The sequence below is a fragment of the Parasteatoda tepidariorum genome, chromosome 4 (assembly GCF_982258835.1).
Source record: "Parasteatoda tepidariorum strain Cologne lab strain chromosome 4, Ptep-v5.0, whole genome shotgun sequence".
Taxonomy (NCBI): domain Eukaryota; kingdom Metazoa; phylum Arthropoda; class Arachnida; order Araneae; family Theridiidae; genus Parasteatoda; species Parasteatoda tepidariorum.
In genome coordinates, this window is record NC_141758.1 from 120322255 (window position 1) to 120338852 (window position 16598).

Here is a 16598-nt window from a genome sequence, read left to right on the forward strand (position 1 = left end):
AGAAAAATATTGCTGGCTAAAACCGGGTCTTGCTCGTTAAAAGCGACTTCTGTTTCATAGACTTAACATTGATTCAACCAAATATTCTCGTTTCCCTCGGTAAATCCGAGTTCTCGTTAAACCCGAGCTCGTTATAAACGAGTTCGACTGTACTATACTTGTAATTGTTTCAAAAAGAAATTATCACTAGATTCATTTGCAATGAATAAATTAAACTAACATTTTTGATGCTGCCATGATGTTAGCTCTCAGATAATTTTCATTTGTTTGTTTTTTAGAAATTCTTAGAGTTTTACTTAATTTAATGTTTTAAAATTTAATTTATACAAAATGTACTTTATGAGGTATTCATTTGATGTTTTAAGTACTAAGTACAAAATATCAGATGTATTGATGCAAACCCAACTCTACTCTTAGCCTAAACGGAAATGCATATTTAGATAATTAAATGTGCTTTTCAATTTCAAAATAATTTAGTGCATGTTAACCAACTGATAAAAAAGTTTGTAAAAATGTTGTCGTTTTATTTGTTTTATATTTTAAATGACACATTTTGTTACAAAATCAGTTTTTGTTTTTTTAAAGATGCCGAAAGGTTCAGATGAGACTTGGTGTCAGAAACTGTTTTCTCAGTGTAAGAAGTGGAAGCATTTTGAAAAACCCAGACTCTCAAATACAGCTTTTATTGTCCATCATTTTGCAGACAAAGTGAAATATGAAGTCTCAGGTTTTTTAGTAAAGAATAGAGACACTGTCATGGAGGAACACATCAACATACTTAAAGCTAGTCAAGTAAAAATAATTCTCATTAATATCTTTTGTGCTGAATGAAAAGTTTTTTTGTTCCTTAATAAAAGCATTTTACTTCAGCCAAAAAATAAGTATGAAAATGTTTGACCCCATGGCAGAATCGCGGTGATGTTGTCGCAGAATTCTACGAGTTCTTGCAGAAAGAATTTTCCTTTAGAAAGTAAAGAATTTCGGTTTTCTTTTCTGCAGAAATTTTCGAAATTTTTCTTCTCTGAAATTATACTTAAAAGATGCTTTTTTGCATGTTTTTGAGAAATGTTTTTGATTTTTCTATCCTTATTTGAGAAGAATGAAAAATAAAGAATAACAAAGTAAAAAATCTCTTTTCTGGGGAAATGTTTGAAAGATTCTTTTTCCCCATAATTATATTCAAAATATGCCTTTTTCGCACATCAGAAGGGATAGAAATGCTCATGATTTTTCTATTGTTATTTATTTTTAATTATTTATTTATTTACTTATTTTTTGATGTAATGATGATTTACGAAATGTGACAAAATCTCTCACAAAATGTGAGAACATCGTCCGTGATATTAGAGTAAAAAAAATATTGCACATCCATTTTAAAAAAATATATAAAATTTTATTTTATCCAAATAGTTTTTTTTTTCCTTTTGTAAATGCAACATTTTTGTTACTTTAAATTTAATTAGTAACATGTATATTTCTTATTATTAAAAGTATCTTGCAAAGAGATATTAGTGTCAGAGGGGTTTGTTGCAGAAAGCCCAAAAAAATTCTGCCACGGGGATGTTTGATTGTATTATAAGGTTTATTATAAAGTATTATAAGGCTTATCTTTTTTATACTTTTTATTTAAATTTTAAAAAATTACGATTATTAATTAAATTATTGAATTACTAATTACAAAAGTTACTTATTCAAAAATTACTAATTTAGTAATCTTATTATTAGATCTGTTGTTTTTAGTAAAGTATCTCTTTATAGCTCTTGTAATTCTTCACTGTATTATAATTTTTATTATACTATATACTTATCATTCTTCTTTCAGAACATACAGCAAAAAATTTAAATTCTGTATCTTCTTCAAAAATATTATTTATTTTTTTGGAATTTGCAATCCATAATTATTTATTAGTGTTTCTCCCATTAAGGGCTAAGGTTTTTAATTTCACATTTTCCCCCAATTTTTTCTTTTTAATTGGTAGATCACTCTTTTCGTTTTATTCTATTCTCTTTAAATTCTGCAAGCCATAATGTTTTCCTTATCTGTGAATCATCAATAAAAAAGAAATCAATTCAGAGGTATGGCTTAACTGGAAAAATTTTTCCAGTCTGAAAATCAGTTTTTCTTACAACACAATCGGTAAATAAAAATCTTCAAGGTAGCAACAATTTGACTTGATTAAATACTCCTAATATAATGATCTCCTGTTAGTTTTGCATAGGAGAGTCACAAAATAAGGAAGGATTGTAACGTTGTTGTCCTATTTAAAGGGAATCGAAAAAGTCAGTTTGTGTTTCCATTATCAATTGTTTAATGGAATGATGATGATTTGGTATTTATCATTCCATTGTTTAATAGAAGTTTTAAGATTTTGTGCAATAACTTTCAAAATATGGAAATTTATTCTGAGGGAAACAAACTTTTGCCATATCATCCTCACGTTATTGTTTTGATGTATTTTGCTTTTTCTATATTAATACAATATTAGAAAGTAATCATCTTGCGGATATAATTGTGTTAGCTGATAATGAGATTATATCTTTTTTTTTCTGGCTTTTTAAAATTATTTTTTATTTTTTAAGTAAAATTTTTAATTTTTTTTAAAAAAATGTTTTAATTTAATTTTTTTTTCATAATTTGTTCAACATATTTTGTTCATGTTTTCTCTTAAACTTTTAACCTTATTTATGAGTTTTATATGCTTGTAACTTATGCGCAATAAATGAAACTTTAAATTGCTTAAAAAAAAAAAAGATATTAACTATCCTCTTAATTTGATTGATTTACCTTATTTTTGCTGATTTTTTTTATTTACTCTTTAGAAAGTAGTTAATGATAATAGTTTGAACAGAGAGAGAAGCTGTCCACTTTTACTGATAAAGTGTTAAAGTTAGTTGGAGTGTTAAAGTAAAATTATTAGTGTTTAATAAGGAGCCTGTTGAAACCATGTATAAAGTTAAAATATGTAGGAAAGGAAATTTATGTAAATGATGCTATGTAAATATATATATTAAATTTTTAATCTCACATATATTTTGATTCACTTCCTATGTTTAGATTATTTGCCTTAATTAAAGTCATAAATAGGAATAAAATAATTTCACGCTTTTGGCATCAGTGTCAGGGGTCTATCCAGACATTCATTCAAAAGTGTGAAAAGTCCAATTTTTGAAAAATTGTGAAAAAACTACTCATAATTTGTGAATCTAAAATTACTGTTCAGTCACGTTCGTTCAACCAGGGACCTACTTTGGTGAATTTGTACAAATAGGGTCCTGTCATTGTTAAAATTGCAAAAAAGCACTTTCAATGAGTTTTTAAATTGTAAATAGATACAAGATTTTACTCAAAACTGTAAAGTTATAATAATAGAAAATTAAATTTTCGCAAATGTCATAATGTCTTACATGTTAGGTAAATTTTTAATAACATTTTATTTAAAAAAAATTTATATTAGATAGTTTTTAATTAAATAGTATTCTCTTAATTAATTTTATGAATTATTAAATTTATTTACTAAAAGAAAATAAAAATTATTACTTATTAAATATTAATTAGAAAGTTCAGGGAGAAAAAAGAGCCACTCTGAATAACTTTTGATGTAATAATGGGATCTTTACGTTCTAGGACTCAATCTTAATGACTCGAGGCAGTGACCTCAAATAGGCTAATTAATTAGTGCAGACTATATTTTAAGAAAAGGAATCAGACAGAAAAACTTACTTTCACTGAATAAACATCTTTTTTGACGGATTCAAATTTCTGCCCCCCCCCCCATCCAAAAAAAAGCCGCATAGTTAAAATTCAATTTCTTGAGAGGGACCATTCGATCGATTTTGCTTAAATTTTGTATTTTGCCATGTAAAATTTTATTCTTTCAAATGGTGCAAAAATTTTTATACCTTACAATTCAACACTTTTTCGCCCATTATTAAATGAGATAATAAAAAATAATAAATATTTTCTAAAAGTTAATTTTTGCATGGCATTATCTTTAAATAAACAAATGTTAGTAAATGCGTGCCAACATTTTTCAATTCGCTTGAAAAGTTCTCAATATAGTGAGATATAGTGAAATACGCAAAAAGTAAAATTAACGTTAAGGGGTGCAAGCTTTAGAGCGCTCTCCTGACCAAACTATTGGGACCCTATTCCCCAGATTGCTGCTTTGGCGGTTAGAAATCCGAATTTGTCTGAAAAAAGGTACGCTCATTCAGAGAAAGTGCGATTTTGTATGTTTGACTTTGTGACTTAAAATATCGTCTGCATTTAATAATTAGCATATTTGAGGTCACCTCGAACCATTAAGATTGAGTTTTATAACATGAAGATTCGATCATTAGATAAGTTATACTGGGTGATCCTTTTTTTTTGTGCACTATTCACATATTTTGCTGGAAGTAGAAATAATTTCTAAGAATACTGCATTTGGCATTTATAACTTTTATATTTGATTTTGAAGGGGTTAAGCTACAAAATATAAATAAAATATTAACAAGATAGATAAATTTGTAAAATCGCGAAAATAAAAACGAAAAAAATGTGACACGACCAGAGTTGCCTGTTTGTAACATATTCTGTTTTCTTGTTACACGTTAAGTTGAGAGTGCCGATTACTGACTTCATCAGCTTACGCCCAATTTGGAAGAGAGAAAAGGAGGGCACGGTTCTTTTAGATCCGTCTTTCACAATTCGATTTACAAAGCAAATTATGAAGATAAACAAATTTGATAATGGTTCGATTAAAAGATTAAATATTTTGTGAAGGGTTCGTTAACAGACCCAAATTTCTTCTAAGCAGACCCCTGATTGTGTCAGTAGACACTTTTAACTTAATAATCTTGCTTGATTTTTTCTGCCTTTCCCAGGGGTGATTGTGCTCCGGAAAAAATCCGGATTTTCGGAATTTTCGCTAGCAGTGATCTGGAAGTTTCCGGAGATCGAAGGTCCAGACGTTTCAAAATATCATTGATCACAAAAGTTTCCGGAAATCAAATTTTCAAAGGTGGAACTTAAAAACACAGTTTATTTTATTTGTTTGTAAGGGAGAGCCAGAGAGATACTTTATAAGCTTTTATTCATGATTAATATTCATTTTTTATCAGTAAATAGTTGTTATAATCATAAACTCAAGAAAGAAAGACATATTTGTAAATTTTAATTACTTCTCCAGGTCATCATAGCTATGTGTAAATGGTATAGGTATGTGTAAAATTTTAAATATATTTTAAGTAAACTAAGAAATGTCGGAAAAAAACCTTGTTTAAATCAATTTAAACTGTTTTTTGTGTTTTTTTAACTCAAGAAATTTTCCGGAATTTTGACTTGGGCTCACAATCACCCCTGCTTTCCTGATATTGGATTATTTTTTAGGAAAAAATTATACTTCTTCATGGTTACCAAGTTTTTAAAAAATAAGACTTAAAAGTAAATTTTCCATTTGGGTCGTCAATTAATGCTACAAAAAAAGAATGGTTATAAAAGGAAAAATAAATCCTTAGAAAAAGGGTGTAAATTCAAGTGAAAACTTTAACGTATATTTCGTATCTCAGGAAATCAAAATATATATAAGTCTGTGCAGCCTGTTTAAGGAAGTCAATATCCATTCACTGCTTTGCTTGCCAATTTTTTTGAAAACAAAAAATCAACCTATATTTTTATTTCATTAATAAATACAAGAACTGAAACTTAACATAATATGTTTTAAGTTGAAATTTAAATTTTTTTTATGTCTAAGAAACTTTTAATTTACTATCTGTTTAATATTCCGAGTTATCTCGGTCAAATTTAAATATTAGTCTTTGTGTGATAATTTCTTAAAACAAGGGACGACACAAAGTGATACTTTTCAAACGTCAGTGATGGAATACGCCATTTTTTTATTTTTTTTTTACTCTTATTGCTATGTCAATTCAGTGACCATTGTATATACAATCGCACAAAACAGTCCAACAGCTAAATTCCCAAATAAAACTTGGCAATCTTCTAACCACAGCAGATTATGTCTTTTGCTTCCGACCGAGTAAAAACGGGATAAAAAAATGTACTGACACATTCTGCTACAGCCGAGTTTTCTCGGGATGATAAATATTAGTTAACTCGGTTAACACACGAGTTAACTCGGGATATAATCAGGGAAGCGGTTAATATAATAAAACTGAGTTTAAATTAATTGCTTTTGTCATCAAACATGTTAAAACCAAAATCTAGTATTTAAATGCTATTAAACAAAATTCTTTCATAGTATGAATTGGTTGGAGAGCTCTTTGAAGAACAGAAGGAAAATAACAGCCTGAAACCGGTTGCCAAAGTAAGATCAGCTGCTCCTCCTCTCAAAAGCGGGCAGAAACAACACAAGAAAACTGTCGGATCTCAGGTGAACATCTCCTCTTTAGTTTTATTTATCCCTAAATACCTAAGAATCACTTTTAGTTTAGTCAACTCTTTTTAGGAGCATTTTTTTTTGTTTGATTTATCTAATCTCAAAATTTTTTTTAAAATTCTCTTAAGAATATATATAACATATTTTACATGGTGCATAGCATTTTTATTAAGTGCTTAAAGGTGCATATTTTTGTTTTTTAAAAGCCCTTGAAGGCACTTTTTTTATTAGGTGTTTTTAAAAAGTGCTTAATTTTTTCTTTTTGAAATTTATACTTTTTCTTGACCGTGGCAATTTTCGCCACCTTTCATGCAAAAGCGTGGTTTTATTCAATGTTTTCACAATTCATTCAAACACAATGCATTTCAGCATACTGTCGGTCCGTAGCGTATGGAAGCGCCAACCACTTCACATATTTGATGAAATACTTGCAGGTCCTCATGTGTGCATCTACTGATCTGGGTTCTGTGAGATTGTTGCACTCTCATGTGCAACTCTGCTGCATTTTGCACAATATTCTCAATTTCAGGCTTCATTCTCTGAAATGGAACCGAAAAATCTCTCGATCTTTTTATTGTGGCTAATATAATCAAGAAAAGAGTTCTTTGCCAGAAACTATTCATTTTATCATGTAAAGTGTTTGAAAATTACTTTGCAATTTGTTATTGTATATAGTGTTTAAAAATATTTGTTGAGTGCTTAAAAAATACAAGGTGCTTATTTTTTGTTGAAAGATTTGACTACGCATCCTGTTTTAGAGATGGAAATACATTTATAAAAAGGAAATTCTTTTATCGTATTACCTAAATTAAATTTGATTCTAAGAAGCAGTTTTTTAATGAAATTTTGGGTGAGGTTTTCAGAATTTTGCATACTGTTTGCCTTTATAAATTATGAGTTCATACCTGCAAATAAACACAATGAATACGAATTGTAATTTTTATTTTAATGAAGAAAATGTTAAATTTTTTTAACTATTGATTCATTATTTTTTCCTGATCAAAATTTATGTATTCTCCATTATTCTTTGCCGTATTCATCTTTCACTGTTGTGCAATTGGTGGGTGTGTCTTAATGCAGTGTTCTCACTGGTTCTCAACTAACCCTAGTAATTTCGCTAATCTGAGAGCAAAAACCTTCGCCAAATTAATTCTCTCTTCTTACCCCAAGTTACTGATCTAAATTCGACTATCTCAATAATACATTTGAAAAAAAAAATTACAAACACATGTACTAAGTAACACTAAAAAATATTTTACTTTCAAGAATTCTTTTTTGAAGTTTCAAAGATCCTTTGTTGTGCCCGTTTACATGCATTACCTCAGTATTATCATTCAATAATAACTTCTCTGCCTAACGCTTTTGATTTTATATTACTTTCAGCACAATAGTAGTTTGCTTATTAGGCTTCATACTGAACCAGCCAACATGTTGTAAACCTAAGAGATTGAATGAGGCTTTGAACCAACAGATAATGAAGAGTGACCACTGTTAGCGAGATTTCCGTGCAATGCCCTCCAATCCACGTGATTGAAAGTTTTTTTAGACAAATTTAGCAAACACTAATGAAAGTGATCAAGTGAAAAAATATTTTTTTAGGTCTCCCATTTTGGAGAGCACAGTTGTTCATTTTGTCGCCAAATGTGACATTTTGTTGCAATTTATCGCAATCATCAGAGAGAAACCTGGTATGAAAATTTTGAATGGATCAAACTTGCCCTAATGGTATTTAAACTGGAATAGTGTTTGTTCTATTTTCAATAATGAGATAAATAAAAACTTTCAATTAGTTTTCAAGTGATTTGTTTTGTAATGAAGCTAGAAACCATTTTGTTAAAACTTTCTAAAGTGCAACTTGTTAAGAATAAACTTTATTGCAAAAAATTTTTTTCTATCTTTCTATTGAATAAGGTCAACAATTGCATAAAATAAACTAAAATTCGTTTCATACGTGAGAGAATTTTTCATTTCATCAATCAGTTCTTTTTTTAATAAATGTTTATCGACTAAATTACGGTAAAAAGAGTTTGGCGATTTCTTATTAAATTATGTTTTGAGTTGTAAGGCAATACTTAATTTAATATGGGAAAGCTGGAAAATATTCTAGTTTTGCATATTACTGTTATTGGTGCGCTAATAATAAAGTTTTTCCTTTAAAATTCCATCCTTTATTCAACACACTTTTATTTTATGTAACGTTATATATAAATATTTAATAAAAATTTATTTATACAGTCAGGCCTCGATATAAGGTCACCCTAAGGGACATTGCCAAAGTGACTTTATAAGCAGGGTGATCTTTTAACCGATTCATTAGCAGTTTGTAACTAAGCACGTAAATAGTACACATTATGATTTTTTAAAAAGGGTAATACAAACGAAAACGATATGCCATAAATTAAATATTTAAGTCAATAAATTTTAACAGAATTAGTAAAGAATTAAAGAAAGTTAGATTTAAAAAAAAAAATTTATTTAAAATAAAGCTGTTGACAAATTTTACATACATACATTACAAACATACATACATTACATCTTGCCTTATTTAAAATAATCATTTATGCAGGTCTGTCACGTTTTTGGTTTCATTTTTCGAACAATGTTTTCTAGATTTTGTAACTTCTTAAAATGTTTCTCAGCTCCCTCATGGTTTGTAAAAAAATTTCGTATGACATTTATTGCATTGAAGACTTGGGTTACTGCTACAGTCGCAGGATCACTGTCATTGTCTTCACTGTCCACAACTTGTGAAACAATTTCAGAAATTGTAGCTTGTTCTTTGGCTGCAACATTTTCCTAGAACTTGAGAGGGGTAATTGCCTTGTAAGGAAGTTAAATAAACTTTTGTTAGAAAAGAGATTGCCTTGTAAGGAAGTTAAATAAGCTTTTGTTAGAAAAGAGATTGCCTTGTAAGGAGGTTAAATAGGCTTTTGTTAGAAAAGAGCTCCCCTCTTTGTTCTTTGACTGCAACATTTTCCTAGAACTTGAGAGGGATAATTGCCTTGTAAGGAAGTTAAATAAGCTTTTGTTAGAAAAGAGATTGCCTTGTAAGGAAGTTAAATAGGCTTTTGTTAGAAAAGAGCTCCCCTCGCCTCAGAAAAATGACCTTATAAGCTATAATGATTTTTAAAACTTGACCATATATCCAATAATCTGTAACAAAGAATTCCTATTCAGTGAGCCGGGACTTTGGAAAAGTTACCTTATATGCAGGGTGACCTTATGTACAAATGACCTTATATCAAGGTCTGACTGTAATTGAAGTTATAATTTTCTTTTGTCTTTACTGTTTTATTGTTATGAACTTTATTACTATTTTATTTTTTAAAATTATCTTTCACAACTCTTCTCTCACGCTTGTGGGATGGGGGCAAATCATTTAGTGCCCAAAATATTTTGTTGCAGAAAGTTCAAAATTGAAATCTTTGTTGTTTCAGTTTCGTGATTCCTTATGTCTTTTGATGTCGACTCTCAATGCAACAACTCCTCACTATGTGCGCTGCATTAAACCCAATGATCAGAAGGAAGCTTTCCTGTTTGAACCTCGTAGGGCAGTACAACAGTTAAGAGCCTGTGGAGTCTTAGAAACCATCCGATTGAGTGCAGCTGGCTATCCATCAAGGTTGTCTTTCATTTTCTCTGCAATCATTAATACCTATATGCAATCATTAATCATTAATACATTAATCATTAATACATTAATAATTCAAGGGTTCACTATATTGGTTCCTCAAACAATTTTAATTTATCTTTCCAAACTTCTTATTACACATTATTTAAGTAAATGACCCATAAAATAAAATACTAAAATAACTGAAAAATAATACATAGTAACAAAAATGTGTTAAATTTAATTTTTTATAACTCTTCGCCTTACATACAAATTTTTTTTTTTAATCTTTAGCTGATGCGCAATCCTCAACATTAGATATGGAAACACTTACCAATTCTCGGATAATTTTCCTGAATTTATGTTATTCCGCTTTTTAAACCCATCCATTCGAGCACATAAAAGTAGTCTCACCCAATCACTTAACAATTCATCGACTTTCACTCGAAGCATTTGTCCAGATACTGGACGATTGCGGCTTCTTTGAATGCAGAACCAATTCAATAATGGTATTCACTGATGAAGCAAATAAGAAAAAATTCTTATTGCTGCATTCCAAGCTGTAGATGGTTTTAAAAATCGGTATATGTATTAATTTTGAGTAAAAATGTCAAAATTATTGCAAAAAAAATGAAGAAAATAAATCAGTCAAAGACAGAAAAAAGTTCATACTATCCAACTTCCTTTCTTTTTTTGGATCATTATATCCACAAAAAATAACATTATACGTGTGCAGCAGGACAAGGAAACGAACATTTCGTTCACTTTATCCGGGAGTTCACTATATTATCCAGGAGTTTGTCTGTAGAATCTGCCATAATAAATAATCAACCAAAAAGTTTAAAAAAGGTTTGATGAGATATTGGTGAGAAGTGGCAAGCTCGTATGGCGTGAAAATGTCGGTGTAAAAGTCTTAAAATGACTCATTTCAAAAAACTGTTTTTTTGATTTTGTATTGAGTTTGTAGCTTACCAATTTTTCTATTTTACTTTTCACAATATATATTGTGATTAAATTTTATAAAATAAATTTTTTTAATACCATCAGGAAAATTTTTAATATAGGCTTATTCAAGTGCCAGGTATTTTCTTTTATAATTAGTACTATTATAGATTCTTATAGAATTACTGTAAGTCAAACTATGATGAAACTCACAAGTTGAAGAACTAGAGACATGCAATCATTCAAAATTCAGTTCTGATCAGAAGTGGTTCTTCTGGTTTTGAGTGCAGGTTTTTAATTTAAAACTGAATCCTGCAATCTTTTGCTATCTGAATAAGTTTTAATTTTAGCTTTTGTTTTGTGATGGAAAATTTTTAATCAATGTTTATTGAATTTTTTTACTTATATTTATGTTGCATTTTAACTTTTTAATTCTAGAGTGATTCTGGTAGAATTTAGACTATTTTACTTTATATATGTTATATTCTTTTAATTATTGTATTAATTTTGCCTTATCAATTAATAAGTAAGTGAGTGAAAAAACAGTGTGAAAAGTGTCTATTAATAAATGAATAAAAAAAATCTCACTTTTTAAGCAATTTGCCTGCAAGTTGTAATGTAGGGATATTATTTATTCACAATGTCAACCTTCATCTATGAAAAGGTACCCCTTCATAGAATCGAGTTAACATGTCTTATATGTACTAGTGAATTGGAATTATATTTTTATAGTGGTAGATACACGACAGTACACTCCCACCAGAATTATATCTGTTATAGAATTTGATGAACGGATACCATTAGTTGATTCATTGCTGTTTTCTGCCAAGCCGGGAGAGCTGTATTAAGATCACCGTATTTTTTATCTGATTGTGAGAGCTGAATTGAGTTCACGGTTGTGGTCGCTCCTGTGTTGCCTTTAGAAGTCGAGTGTTTGACGTTGTGTGTGATCGAAACTGAGTAGCAACAGCATGAGGAAAACTATGTCGCAGTCACAAGTAGCAAGTCAACTGTTAAATGTGCAACATCCATCGGAGTAGCTGTGTTCAGATCTAAGTGGCTGTTACTGTCAAGGTAGGACCTGTTCACATCACGTCCGAAGGTCACCAATGTGCGGATAGTAGTTATCGACAATGTCAACCTTCATCTATGAAAATATACCCCAACGTAGAAAAACATGTCTTATATGATAGTGAATTGGAATTGTGTTTTTGTAGTGATAGATATGTTACCGTTAAAGTATATAATGCAGTTATTTCATAGAATACCTAGTTATTCCATGAAATAACTGATCGTGTCCGTTAAAGTCGTGTAATATGTTATTAATTTGACACTTTAACTAGTTATTCTATGAAATAACTAGATATTCTATAAATTAACTAATGAGAGACAGTTAAAGTGTAAAATAAACAATTTATCGGAAGTGAAATAACTAGGTATTCCGTAAATAAACTAATGATAGACAATTAAAATGAAAAAGAAGCAATTTGTCTAATTTATGCAGCGTATAAATGGTATTTATGGAAACGTAACATAAAATCATTTGTTACAACAAGGATTACTAAAATGACACTTGGAATTACAAAGAACATTATTTCTAAAACAAAAACATTTTTTGTTGACACACTGGATTTTACACGAACATTTTTTAAATCCCTGACCAGTACAAGATATATGATATAGATTATTTTACACTTTAACGGGCTGCAGATCGTTATTCTATGAAATAACTAGTTAAACCATAAAATACAAGAGAGTTTTACACTTTAACGGACACGATCAGTTATTTCATGGATAACTAGGTATTCTATCAAATAACGGATTTCATACTTTAACGGTAACAGATACACTACATCTAGCATCTCAAAAATTGCAGATTTTGAAAAGCATAAACAAAAATCTTTGTAGAAACTATAATAAGTTTTAAAAAATTTATCTTAACTTGAAATTTATTATCAATAGGTACAACCTTTTATCCTGCTGAATTTTAATTGTCTACTCAGTTTTTTTATTTCTATTGTTTTAACTCGACTTTTGTACTTTTTAGGCTGTTTTAACCAATTTTCTTGTTCTTAGCATCTATGTTTTGATTGTAATTGTTTTTATCTCGGCCTTTTGGCTTTTATTATTTTTAACTACTTCTCTAATTGATTTTAACTGTTTTAGTTTTTACAAGCCCTTTTGATTTTAACTTTTTTCTGATTTTATAAGCCCTTTTGATTTTACAGTTTTCTTGATTTTATTGTTCTCTTAGATTTATCTATCTCAACACCTTCTAACTGTTTTTTTTTCTTCTCATTTTTAAAATAATCTTTTATACTTGGTTGCCTTATACTGGTGTTTCATCCCCTTCCAAGATCGCTGCTTATCCCACTTTTAGTGGTGAATTATTGTTTGTTTGTATCATTGCCTATTTTGTTGTGAAACTTAATCTTAAATTGTGAATTTAAAAAATTACTCCTCATGCTCTATTTAGTGCAGGTCGGTTATTTTATTTTATTTATTATCAATAGTAGGACTGGGGTATGTTAAGATTTTGGCATCACAATATTTTGATGCATCGTGATGTTTCGACACATTAATGTTTTATATTTAGTGCTACGTAAATTCGCAATTAGTAAGTTCAATTTTTTTAAAAAATTAACCTTGCATTTTTTTATAATTATTTCTCAATATTTACAGACGTGGATGTCTGTAAAATATCGGTTAAAAAACATTCAACAGCTGGATTGATTGTAAAAATATCAATAGGATTTGCACAGCACATCAATTCTCAATCACTTTCGGATTTATCATATCAGCAAAACCATGAATCATGATGTAAAAAAATCATGGAAAGATAACGATCATCGCCACAGCCATCATTGCACACTTACAGGAGAAAAATGCTGTTTGCTCGAGCTTGCAGACATTGATGTACTATCGGGAACAATGCTCAACATTGCGCGTGTAGACATTGGTGTCAATGATTCATCGGTAAATATTGTGCTCATTTGAGTAAATCATAATTTTCCATGCTTCGTAAGATTTCCAATTCAACCATGGGATCGGCGATGATTGCATAGATTCGATATTTTTGATGCATCAATTTATTGCCCAGTCCTAATCAATAAGTATCTACCATTGTACCTTCAATTTTGTAATTATTTTGTTCAATTATTTATTGCCCTTGTAATATATATTCAAACTACTTTTTAGGTGGACGTACCAAGATTTCTTAAACCGCTACCGAGTTTTGACATCCTCGAAAGATATCAAGCGTTCTGATCTGAAAACGACCTGCCAAAAAATATTGGAAAATTTAGTTCATGTAATTATTTTTATATTAATCAACTGTTTTAAATTTAAAATGATTTGAATTTCAACTACCATGGTGCTTAGCGTTTTTAAAAAGTGCTTGATGGTGCTTATTTTTGATTTACGTTTTTTAAAAGCTATTAAAGGGGCTTTTTTTCATTCGGTGTTTGTGAAAAGTGCTTAATTTTCTATCTTTCAAAAATTGATTTTTTTCTTTGCCCTTTTGTCGTTCTAAATTACAAAAAAAAAATTCAGGATATTCAGAATTTTCTCTGCAATATTTATCAGAAACTAGTTATTTTTATCATGATTATGTCAAGATTTTCAAAATGTTTTGGAATTGTATTGATTTTATGTTTATATGTATTGTGTTAGAACTTTAAATGATAGAAAAAATAATTGTTATTACTTCACAGATCCTAATTATGATTTTTTTTTTAAAGTGACTAAAAATATTTGAGTGCTTAAATACTTAAAAGTACTCTTATATTTTTTATTAATTTTATGTTTTTCTGTTTTGTTTACAAAATGAATTTTTGTAACCAATAGGCAAACTAATACTTTGAAAAACAATGTTTTGTGTTTCATAACAGGGTCAAGGCAATTCTGGGATTTCACACATACCCATGTCTGTAGAATGAGAAAACGCATCGTTAGCTTTAAGTAAAAGTTAAATTTTAGCAAAATAAGTATGATAATTGTAGGAGATTTTAAATTTACCTTATATTGTTTCCTGGCCTTTTTTTAAACAATTTTTCAATATAATGTATTTTTAAAAACATTTTATTTATTTATTTATATATATATATGTATCAATAAATGAAATGTTTTTAAAAATAGAAACAAAATGAGGCAAGCTTATTATCTCATTAAAGCTAATGATGTGTCTTCTCATCCTAAATAGAAGGTTTAATTTTTTTAATTCAGTAGTGTTTTAAATAAGAAAAGGACAACCAACAAATCAATGATGACAGTTTTAAAACTTATTTATTACTAGGTTCAAGTCTTTGAATGATGCCCTCAATTTTCTCATTCACTCTTGGTCAGCATGGGTTGAATGGGATTTTAGATTGACTTTTTCATGATTTTTTGTGTAATGAAGATATTCGCTAGAAGCCAGTCGAGATCCAATAAAGAATGTTCGGAACTACCCCTATGGCAGAATTTTTTCAGACTTTCTGTGTCATACCTCTCCATTACTAATATCTTCCTGATAGATATTTTAATCAATAATAATAAATACACATGTTACTAATTTAAAGTAACAGAAGCATCAACTTAAAAAACAAAAAAAAGCTTTTTGTATAAATAATATAATTGTTTTAATCGAACATGTAGTATTTTTTCATTTTAATATTATGGGTGATCGCATTTTGTTCGGGGAAAATACACTAATCATTTCCTTTTTCCATTTTCGTATATCCTCATCACATTAAAAAGAAATAATAAAAAATCGTGAAATCCATTACCAAAAAAAAAAATCGTGAAATTCAAAATTCAATTACCAAAAAAAAAAAAAAAAAAAAAAAGATCATCACCGAAATTACGCTAATCAGATTCTTCAAAAAGGAGTTATTTCTCATTTATACTAAGTGCATATTTTCATTTTGAGTTTTAGTTGTTGTAATAAATAATATCGTATTAAAAATGTAGGAATTTAAAGACTATGTGGAAATCAATGGTAATTACTGAAAAAAAGTTTGAAAGAAAATTTTTTACTTCATTATTCTTTATTTTTCATTGTTCTCAAATGTGAATAGAAAAATCATAAGCATTTTTTTTCACACCGATGCACGAGAAAGGCATCTTTTAAATATAATTCTGAAGAAAAGAAAAAAATTTTAAGAAAATTACTGAGAACCAAAATTTTTTACTTCCCAATTGTACTTCTTCCAAATGTAAAACTTCCCAAATGTCTTTCTGCAAGAACTTGGTATCGCTCTGCTATATTGTTGCCGTGTCACCACGGATGGGAGGGAAGGGGAACTACAATTATTACATGAACTAGGGTTACCCTGTCTGATCAAATTTTTTTAATTAGCAACAAACATGAGAAGAGTTATTCTAGTTAGAAGTACTGATCATTTTTATAATGCTCCAAACACTGCATAAAACTATTTTCTCTGAGACTTATGTATAGTTATTAAAAAATTTTGATTTAATTATAAATTTCAAACAAATCTGATTTATTTGATTTAAACAAATTTGTTTTCATTTTAATCCTATTTTTCTTACTTTTTTTTACCAGCCAAATAATCAAATAAAATGTATTAATAATATTTAATATTATTTAGAAATAATTAATATTTGTAACTAATCTGTTCACAATTGTTTAATTAATTTACAAGCAAAATAATTTTAAAGACAGG

General features: G+C 28.8%; 1 protein-coding gene across 4 annotated transcripts in view; it reads left to right on the forward strand.

The window, feature by feature from the left end:
• Positions 1-16598, forward strand: part of didum (dilute class unconventional myosin) — a 130564-nt gene that overhangs the window by 50477 nt on the left and 63489 nt on the right. For all 4 annotated transcript variants that reach the window (XM_043053814.3, XM_043053816.3, XM_043053815.3 and 1 more), the window contains 4 exons: positions 586-792; positions 6243-6374; positions 9818-10002; positions 14131-14242. In XM_043053814.3, the coding sequence (XP_042909748.1) occupies positions 586-792; positions 6243-6374; positions 9818-10002; positions 14131-14242 (636 nt within the window). The remainder of the gene's footprint in view (positions 1-585; positions 793-6242; positions 6375-9817; positions 10003-14130; positions 14243-16598) is intronic.